Raw genomic sequence first — 11,256 nt, 5'->3', positions numbered from 1 at the left:
TAAAACCTGGAGACAGTATAAGCCTCTGAAGTTCCAAAAGCTCCGGCTTAGGTTGTGCGCCCTATGTGCTTGCACCTTTTGTGGCAGTGCTTCCTACAATGGCGCTCCTGGTATATTTAGAAGAAGTCTGAAATTGCAGTAAAGGCGTACTAGAAAGAAATGACTAATCCAGTATACCCCTGATTACTTAACCTTATAGATTGCACTCAAGTAGCTCGGGAAACAAATGTCAGGAATAAATGTAAATGCAAAAATACTTGTTTGATCAGTCACCTTAGGCGTTGGCTGTACAGTCACCGCCAAAGAATGTGGTAAACGAAAGAAAGGTTTATGCTGCTTATGTTGTGTACTTGTCTCTAGCTCAGAGACGAGTGTAAGAATAAAAGAAGGAACCCTTCAGTGTTTTTAAGGACTCGGTGAGCCACCTGTGTGATCACGCCTTCAGTCACAAGTGCATCAACAATCCCCTGAAAAGGGGGACAAATTTGTTCCCGAAAGGCAGAGCTCCGTTCCGAGAGGGCGACCTCAAAACCGTCTGCACCCTGAGAGACGTGGCCGCGATGGCGGGAGAGGGAAATGTCCGTGGACGCCCAGGCAGCTGCCCGGTTCCTGAGCTGGTCTGTCCAGAGCATGATGAGAAATTCAAGCTGTTCTGCAAGACAGATAAACAGCTGGTCTGTGTGATCTGCAGAGATGGGGAGAAGCATCGAGGACATGAGTTTCAACCGGTCCAAGAGGCAGCAAAGCTTAGGAAGGTCAGTACTTCAGTCAATGTATCTGAGGATATTATTAGTAATAATAATGATATTAGCACATCTTTACTGTGGTCAGCATGGTTTTTGCAAAGGGATACTACTAATTTACTGGTATATTAATGCTGGTGATGATGGCTAATGGTGATAACTGATTACTGTTATCAGTGCAATTGTGAAAGTAATAATGACAATCAGTGTTATTAGTGAAAGTAATAACGACATTCTGGATATCCTCCACTTTCGTTTCATATTTCCTGTGTTTGTCAACTCAGTTTGCTTTAGACTGTTTGGATTTTTCTTTGTTCTGTTTTTCATTTTTGTTTTATTTAAATTTTTACCTTTTGCTGTACTTGTTTGTTTGATCCAGTCCTTTCTGTTGGATTTCTTTTGTAATGTCTTAATTTGTTGCAATAAAAAGTAGTTGACACAAGAGCAGGCTTACCAAGATGCCACACTGAAATGTCATTTAGCTAGGCTGAGTGTCATCACCATAAGTAGTGAGAGGTTTATCTAAAATACCGGTCTGCTTTGTGAATGCGGTCATCTTTGCCTTCTCTTCTGACCCCTAGAATGAGTTGGACACAGCCTTGACTTTCCTGTCCCTGGACAACGGTGAATTGGACGAAATGACAAAACAGCAAGAGTCTGAGATGCAGAAAGCGAAAGTGAGGACACACCTATTGTTCCTTACACGGTATGCCAGACCTGTTTTTAAACAGAGCTGTGTTCATGGTTGTAACCCTGCTCTTCTTTGAGTTCAGGAGAAGTCCAAGAGGCTGGCAGATGAAATCGGCGTACAGTTTGAGAAGATGCACGAGATCCTGAGAAAAAGGGAAGAGGAGGTTATGAGAGAACTGGAGAATAAGGAGAGGAACACCACAGAGACCATGCTAAAAAACCTGGCAACTATGGAGAGGAGGCTGATGGACAGGAGAGAGACGGAGGTGATTCTACAGTCTGCAATGGACATTGCTGAGCCAGACTTCTTCCTACAGGTTTGTACTATGCTAACGCAGGTTATTCCAGATGCATTTAGTATTCATTACAACTCAGGGGAGAGTAATGTGAAGACTTACTGCTGCACATACAATGATTTGAAATAGTAAGGCTCATTGGCTCCTTTTGCTTGCATCCCCATGATGGCTTGTACTTGAATTAACTAGATTAAGACTCTACAGATTAGGAGAAAACAATAGCCATGGGTTTGTTATGATACCACTTTAGCATTAATGGAGCTCAAAGTCCTGTATACTTAAGTATTGTTAACCATGTCAGTGTCACAAATATAAAATTACATTTTAATCTGCTTACTTAGCATGTGCATGTGCTTTTTGTGTGCAGTGGTGGATTGAGAAGGGCTCTCATCTGATCGAAGTACTGAAGAAGAAGAATTTATCGTTTTTGCAACAGCGGAAAACAACAGCGTAAGCACTGAGACTGTAACCTGAAGTCAACAGATTCAAATTATTAATCATACTAATGATACGAATATATAAATATGATCAAAGTGCTGCAATGATCTTCTCTCCACAAACAAGGGCAAAACCCTATCCTTCTTTAGGATATTGTGTTCACCCCTATAATTATTTTACAGTTCATCAAGGAATAAACCCTTATCTGTGTGTGTCCTAGAAAAGCCTGGGACAAACTAATGTGGCGAACAAATAAAAATGATTGTGATTTATATTTCTGTCATGAAACATCACAACGATTAACTCAAGGAGTGTGTCCATTGAATCTAACATCTGTCTGCATGAAATTCATTTTCTGATGTACACTGCAGGTACAGGTCTGTAGCACGTGAGCATCAGGTGACCCCTAACTTTCTATCTCTGGGGCCCTATGAGTCTCACCTGCAGTTCTGCGTGTGGAAGGAGATGGAGCAGTTTGTCACCACAGGTGAGTACAGAGCAGCATTGCTCAGGGCTACGCTCTGCACCACAGCACAGCTGGGCAGGCAGCCTCTACCCTGAACAGATTAATGATGGGAAAGGAGGTTCAGTGCTACACAGACTTCAGGTTTACCAATGGGAAAAAAACGAATCGATGTTCTTGTGTTTTTCTATAGTCCCCGAGTGCCTGACCATGAAGGATGACAGTGACCCCAGTTTAAAGGTTTCGGCCGACGGTCGTAGCGTCTGGCAGGCTGACAGAAAGGGTGGGCTCATGCTCTGGTCAATAGAGGGCAACAGGGCCAATGCGGTCAGCAAGGAGAGGTTTCAAGACGGGCAGCATTACTGGGAGGTGGATGTGGGAGGAAAGTTAGACTGGGCCCTGGGTGTTAAGGCCCTGGGTGAATCCAACGCAGCACCGTCACCGAAAGGGGAAAAACAGCTGCTTCTGATGCACGACAAAGGCTACATTTTCAGGGATGGAGGTGTTGAAACCCCAATAAATCTTGGCGTGAAGCCTAGGAAGATAGGGCTCTACCTGGACTGTGAGAGACAGCAGCTTTGTTTTTACAATGCAGACAGCATGTCTCTCATTCATTCATCCAAATGTGATGTGACAGAGGATCTTGCATTGTGTCTCAGCCCCGGTGTTTACCTTGGTGGGCGAAATGTTGGACCGCTGACAGTGTGTCAGTACTGACATTAATTCTAAGCTGTCGGAACAAAAAGCGGCACTGATAATGCATCCCCCCAGAACCAGGGCTGCAAAACACTAAATATCTTGAAAGAAATGGTACTATATACTATGTACAGTAAGTAATGATACAAGCGGGGATGTACATCTTTTCAAAGTTATTATAAGTGTTATCATAGAGAACATAAGTTTTCTGGAGGGCCTTGAATACAAGTGCTTAGAAAAATAATATTGGAACGAAATATACAGATTATCTGGTGAAGGAGTTGACAGAAATTCAAATTTTTTGTCTTTTTGATTCATTTCCCAACACAGGTGTGATGGTCTTTAACTAGTTATATTTACTTATGCTCACATTTAAGAGGGAATTCATATTTGTAGCATATTTGGTGTATTTTTTTTGTGTTGAATGAGGTTGCATCAAATGACATGCAAAATCACACATTTGTATAAATAAAAATCATTTTTAAATCTAATACGTGTGCCTCATAGTGTATCAGTATATCAGTAATTCAGATTATTGATTACATATCACATTTTCAAAATACTGTAATATAATGTAACAACAAATTGTTTTAACATCATGTGTGGGTTTAGATGTATATATTACATGTGTGTGTTTTATCTGTCTGAAATTGGAATTTCATTCATGTACATGTGAAAGTGCATTTCATTTCCAGGTAGTTGTTGAGCAAAAGTCCATATTGAACCAAAAAAGTTCACAGATTGAGTCAAACAACAATCACAAACAATGCATTTTCTAGGGAAAAACCAATATACAGATGATGTTGAAACAACATGATGATGATGATGATGATGTTGTATGATGATATAGAACTTAAAAAGTATTCCATGTAATTACATCCCTCAGATCCTGTGTGTAGACATGTTGTGTTATCCTCATACAGAGAATGCTTCACATTTATGAACACTCAGTTATACAATCAGTTATACATTCATGATCACCTGAACACTGACAAAAACCAGACAGCTACTGGAATGTCACTACATGTAAGTTTGAATGAAAGATGTTGTAGGAATCCGGTTAATGTATTATTCTTTTATGTAATCTGCCTAAATATTTTGTGGTTTGATTTTCACCTGCACATTTATTTAGGAGTTGTCACATGGTGATGAGGCATGAGTATACTGTAATTATCTATTAATATTAATTACAACAACATATTGTGCGTTAGTCACAAGGAGGCTTCTTACTGTAAGGACTATGGTAGTATTGTTCATTAGGATGGCAAGTATACAACACGGAGACTTGTCCCCTTTTGAGGGTTTCCTATAGAAATATCTACAATTACCCTGCAATATAAACTAATTTGAAGATATATATTTTGCCCACAATCTCCTGCAATAAATTCTCAGACTTGGTCCTTTTTACTTTTCCTTCCTTTTCTTGTTCTTTTTCTTCTTTGTTACACCTCCTGCATATTTACTGTCTGTAAGTCAGCACTAACACTTACAAAAATAGGTCTGTCATTAACAGTATTGATATCAAAGTTACAAAAAACAAGTTTGGTGACATTGCCTAACAAGACAGGACAAGCACTATGTCTAAGTCTGCCCAATGTTTCCTAAATGCTGCCTCATAACTTTTCCTGTTTTTCATCTTTCCATCTGAAAAAGAATATGGCCTTTGTGTGTCACATCTAAGTCTCAAATTTCAAAAAATGCTAAGGTGTGAAGCATTTTCATGGAGATCAGATAGCGTTGGACAGCATATTATGAGAAGTAAAGTACAATACTGCTTATTACATTACAGAAATTGTTCCAATTGCAGTACCACCCTGTTGTATAAAAAAATAGTCTCGTGGGAGAGAAAAACCTCAGCTGCAAGTAACTAACTGTTGTCTTCACAGGAAATGTTTCACAGTGCACAGTGAGATGCAGCTTTGCAATAAAACCCCTGCTGCCCCACATCAATGGGCCTCGGTGGTGAAATGATAAAGGTTCCTCTGACACTGATCTGTTCAAAAACTAAACTCTCTGAGCAATACAACGAGCTCTGTATAATTATCACACTTAACATTTAGGCCTTGTGTCTTACATCCTTGGCACATGCGCATTAAGTCGTCGTGCGCTAGATGAATAACAAATCATAAAAGAAAGCATGAATATTTTCTCATTGTATTTATACACAAATGCATTAACGCTGAACATATAAGGAGCACGACTGTGAAACAGATGTTCGGATCGAATGTGCAGGTTTCCAAAGTGTTTTGGAAACCTTGGATGAGTAGAAAGTTATCTCTGTTACCATCTTTGAATTTGCAGCTCTGGTAACGCTAGTCTTATTAAGGTCTTGGGACGAGCTGCCTGTATACCGCACATTAACCCAGTTTCATGAAACAAACCAAACAAATTTGCCCTTAAGTTAAAAACACTTTCAGTCTAGCTGCAAAAGCGGGTGTAAATGACACATGCGCACGAAGAGGGACATAATTTTCGAAATGGTAGCTGGACTCCTCTTTGTGGCATACATGAGGATATAGAAATAGAAGATATCTTAAGAAAAATTATATGATATAGCCATATCCTGGCTAATAAAAAATAATTCCGGACTACATCATTTAAAGTTGCTTATTCACCTGTAAAATAGTTTTTTAAAATAGATTTTAACGTGCCTTTTTGTTTTTGGCCAAGCCTTTTCGCAATGATTTTATTTCTCATCATTTTCACGCTCATCTTTGCTAACTACAGTGAGTATTTGGAATTGATCTTGAATAATAGAATACATACATCCTGATTGTTCTCTGCATATCTTTGCGCCGTTACTCCGTCACCACATGTAGAATTCATTTTGTTTTGTTTTATGTTCTGATCCTCAGAAAATGCCGAATGTTCGGTTGACCCTGTTCCTGTAATTTTCGGAGAGACTGGGCAGAATGTGACCATCCACAGCCGTGTAGCACAGATCCCGAAGTTTGTCACGCACGTAAGTTGGTACCTGCAGAGGCCGGGTGGAAAAGTGACACCCGTGGTTTACTTTACCACGCACAGCCTCAAAATCGGCCGTTACATCGGGGGATTAGCTGAAGGGTCTGGCAATTTATCTTTGACTGTCACCAGCTCGAAGATTAGCGACTCCGGACGATACTTCCCCTTGATGCATGCTGGTCAAGACTTTACACCTGGCTCTCCGTTGGATTTGGCTGTAAATGGTAAGAAGCCACATTGCTCCTTGGCGCACGAGTCGGTTCCTGGGGAATTGTTTGGACTCCATTGTAAAAATAACTCCATTGTAAAAATACCTCGGGAAACAGCAAATATATCAAGATTAGGGCTTTGTAAATTGGTCTGGGTAAGACCCTCTGCTAAATGGCAATAATGTAATGTTTTGGTAGTTAGTTATCGTGCTCTGTGCAAAAATAATGCAAAAAGTACTGTAGAGTGAAATGGAGATTATTTTAAAATGAGTATAGACTCGAGAGCAGAGTAGAATTAGAAGCAAAAACCCGTATCAGTTCGGAATGTGAATTGACAGGACTTAGACTGAACTGTGTCGAAAGCTCCGTACTGTAGGATACTCAGAAATACCTCAAATCATCAGGTTGGTCTCAAGTAATGCTGAGATATTTAGTGACTTGACTATGAAATTTAGTTCTGTTAAAATCAATGTATCTTGTGGGTCGTGCAGGTTCGATCAGGTTACGCAGCAAATGAAGCAATTTCGTTTGTAACTGGTGATCCCCTGCAATAGGCCCACAATATAGGATCTGTCAGCCACTCGCAACATACCACTAACTGTTCTAAATGTTATGCTAGAAGGAGGACAACAGATAATATGTTGTCCTAAAATAAGTTTGGCCAACTCTAAAATTGGCCACAAATTTTAAAACTGAAAACAAACTTCAGCTCAGGTCTGTTTTATATTTATAAAGCGTTTTAGAAAACTGAACTGCCAAAGAGGCAAGAAGAGTAATATCGTAGAAAACGCCAGGCACCCCCATAGCGCAAGGCCTGTTCGATACTACCTCAAAAGTGTTGATTAATTTGAATTTACTGTTGTAAACATGGACATGTAATTTCCCTGTTCTTTTATTTATCTGGCTCTCCCTCTTTATTTTCCTCAGACTCTCGTCGCATCCCGCTTATGCGTATATTTCTCAGCGGCACAGGAGCATTTCTCTGTGAATTGAGAGGTGGGGGTCGAGGCTGGGGTGACCCCAAGTGGGAAGCAGCGTATGGTGGGAGAGGGCCGGGAATCCTGGAGACCGTGGCAGGGAGTTTCATAGACGAGAACGGCGTATTCACACGATCCTCCATCCTCTCTGTCTCTGTGAAAAATGGGATTCGTGATGTGAAATGCGTGAGCCGTCATGACACAGGAGCCGTTATTCAGTTATACGTCCATCATGGTATGGAAACATTTCCTTTCGTTTATCCTTTTTCTGTCCCATCTTTTATATTCCCCAATTCATCGTCTTTATTTCTATTTTAGCTCTCCCTCTTTACGTTTTTTGTTATATCGTGCATTTGGCTATTGTATGTTTACTGTGCATGTATACAGTAGCTTTGCAGCAAGACTCACAGTGAAGCATGTCAGTAATAAGACATTTATTTATGAGAATAGTAACAGTGGCCCATGGAGTGAACTCACCTGATAAACAAACCAGTGTAATGCTAATTTTAACGCATTGCCATTGTAATTTTATTTTTTTTTTGCATTGTACAATGATGTTTTAATCACAACAAAAAGATAGGTATGAAGGCTATAAATCCCAAAATAGTTGCATGTGATTTCAGATGTTGCAGATGTTTCAGCAGCTGATTTATATTTAAATTGGCATGCTTGATTGATCATGGAAAGCAAAGCCCAAAACAGGTCAAGGAATGTTAACAGTTTGCTTTTGCAAACCTATGACAAACTCATGTACATCTACTGCACCTTATATCTGGATGTGCAAATTTCAAAGATAAATGCATACCAATGGATTTTAATTTTACATTTAATATGTAAATACAATGGGAAAGTAAATTTATGCAGATACATTTAATGTCAATCTAAACTACTTTCCAGTTATAGAAAGAGGGACAAATTAGAATTTTTGAAAAAGATATTTATTTTGTATCTTAAATTATAACTTGAAAGGTACCTGAATTTATTCAGTTCTGCAGGGTATACAAAGAGTTCACTATCATATCTTTTTGCGCTACATGTACAGTTAGCTCATTTGTTGTTTTTTATTGTTTACTACTATATTATACATTATAGTATATTGTATTTATTGTATTGTATTTTTATCTATACTTCTTCACCTGTCTTTCTGCTGCTGTAAACACCCAAATTTCTCCGCCTGGGGATCAGCAGTTATGTTATCTTATCTTTTAGCTGTTGCGTGCACTCAGTGGCTGCTGTCATGCTGTCTCTGCCACACTTTCATTCCTTGAGTCCTTTTGATGTGCTGAGTGTGTAATGTTGGGATTTAACTACAGGTGATGGAGCATGTCAGTGGCTGCTGTACCTGTCCCCTCTGTGTGTGATGCTGCTGCTGACTGTGGCAGGAGCTGGGTTCTGGACTCGGAGGGTGATGAAGCAGACCCGTCCAGTACAGGTCAGAGACTCTCTTTCTCACACGCACACACACACACACACACACGCACATATATGTGTATGTGTTTATGTAGAAATTGTCAAAGGCATAAAACCAACATGATTGTGTTCAATATATGATTCATGAAGAATGTGCATAACATTTATTTAAACTTTCGTATACTTTGTTTGCCAGCAGAAACAGGATGAATCCCATAGCTTGTTTCACTATAGATTTTTTTATTTGTTATCAATGTGATACAATGATCTGTTTGTGTCTTTTTCTCTTTTTCACCCAGGATCAGATGAGGGATTTGAATGGATGAAGAATTTCGACTATAACCTAGTCTGAATGACTTATTGTTTGACATATATTGTCTTTTACAAACCACTTTATTGTGTGGCGAAGAGTGATGACAGTATGCTGTGCATTTGTTGCGCAAAAACATTTATGACCCTGTGAGCTTTGGCATGAATCAATGTAGAGGACAAAGTTTTGTATCACCTTCTGCACTGACTTATCCTACCTGTAGACATTTTGATGCCTGTACCTTAGCACCCCTCTAGATGATGCCACTGTTAACTTCAAATATCTACACGTCTGTCTTGTTTTTATTTTCAAATTTTTTGATTGCAAGTTGAAATATGGTTGTATATTTCTGACAGACAGCTTCTGACTTACTGAAAGGAGAAAGCTTGAGAAACAGTGTGCCCAGGTGGATGTTTTTTTAACAATAGTGTCAAACTTTTCATCTGTCTGTTTTCTGTTTTTTTTAAAACACTGTGGCAACGTCTGAGGTGCTGTTTCAGACCATGGAAGCATTTCTTAGTACTTTAGTACACTTCTGTTTCTTAGTACCTTCTCTCTCTCTCACACACACACACACACACACACACACACACACGCACACACACACATACACACAAACAGACAAACACACACATATATAACTCTTTCAGGCACTCACTTTCAGGGGGAAGTGGTTTGCCACCCTAGTCTTATCTGTGAGCACAATGCCACAATACCAATGGGGACACTGAAACAGCAAGCAGACTGAAAGATCTAAATTAAGATATATGTCACTATGTATGTATATATCACAAAAGGCAAATTAATGTAATCAATGACTCCACTTAAATCACAAAGACATACCCTGGAACACCTAAGATATCTAGGGGACACCTCTAAAACAGAACAAAGGGTTATATTAGTATTCAGACAAAAACATGACTTGTATCCATGGAATTTATGTCTCATCAAAAAGCTCATTTAATTGGAAATGCATATATTTTCCAGCCTGACAATGGGCCAAGTCAGGTTAAAGCTTTCCATTGAATCCTGCAGATTCACAGTTGCTTCATTAACTTGCTGGACAATTTTTTAATTGCCTATGACTTAGAAGGATAGTGTGAATGAAGAAATTGATCTGAGTTGATTGTCATGTTGAATGCTGTACACATTTCTACTGTGCTACTTGTCTGCCATAGGAGCGGCTTGTTTGTAATGTTGTAGCACCCTGGGGTTCTGAAAATCAATAAAGAAGTTTCTATTGCAAGAGAAAGAATGCTCTTTTGCATTACGTTTTGGTAAATTCTTGCGGCTATTCATACAACTCTAAGGCAATATGATCACCTAAATTCAACTCATACTGGAAGTGCGCATTTATGCGTACTGCGTCAAAGAGCGTACCCATAAAGACAAGATGCGACCAGTGAACACTCCCCCTCACACCTCTTCCATCAGCACGAGCCAAAACACTGACATCACTCAATCAAACCAACGTAGTAGGGACTCAAACATGTTACAGTTTCTCTGTCTCCTATTCTCTGCTCTACCTGTCGGTGAGTCGTTCATTTCGCATTTTTGAAAGAGGGAGGATTATGGTGAAAAGGGAGATTTCTAATTGCTATCTTGAGAAAAATAGATGAACCAAAATATGAAACAACACATGGAAAAGTGATTTTAAAAGAATAAATTTTAAACAGACATGTTATAATGACATTTTATATATGTATATATTTTAAAATTGTAGAGATTTACAATTTCGTAAGGTCGTTTGCGAACACTATCAATTGACGTGTTTTTATTCATAGTATGACATTCTATGGGGTATAGTCTACATTCTGCTGTTTTTATTTTAACAGCCTTTTACATATCATGATTCAATCTTTTTTTTTAATTATAGGTTACGTGACGTCGTTTTCTACAGTCGATTCAGTCTCCGTCAACCCGGTCGCATTCTTCAAAACGGGCGAGAACGCTTCAGTTACTTGCCAGTGTTTTGACGAGAGCGCGCCCTGGGTTCGAATCAGCTTGAATGGATCACTCGATATCGTCGATAATGACTGTGAAAAATCGGCATGCCGATT

General features: G+C 39.3%; 1 protein-coding gene across 1 annotated transcript; it reads left to right on the top strand.

The window, feature by feature from the left end:
• Positions 1-303: 303 nt before the first annotated feature.
• Positions 304-3,570, top strand: LOC118785224 (zinc-binding protein A33-like). Its single transcript, XM_036539817.1, has 6 exons — positions 304-755; positions 1,325-1,420; positions 1,517-1,750; positions 2,097-2,179; positions 2,539-2,654; positions 2,824-3,570. The coding sequence occupies exons 1-6, from the start codon at positions 561-563 to the stop codon at positions 3,345-3,347; spliced, it is 1,248 nt and encodes a 415-aa protein (XP_036395710.1). The 5' UTR covers positions 304-560; the 3' UTR covers positions 3,348-3,570.
• The last annotated feature ends 7,686 nt before the right edge of the window (positions 3,571-11,256 follow it).

The sequence above is a fragment of the Megalops cyprinoides genome, chromosome 10, assembly GCF_013368585.1.
Source record: "Megalops cyprinoides isolate fMegCyp1 chromosome 10, fMegCyp1.pri, whole genome shotgun sequence".
NCBI classification, from domain to species: Eukaryota; Metazoa; Chordata; class Actinopteri; order Elopiformes; family Megalopidae; genus Megalops; species Megalops cyprinoides.
Note: the sequence above shows the minus strand (reverse complement) of the source record. Positions and strands in the feature narration are given on the sequence as shown.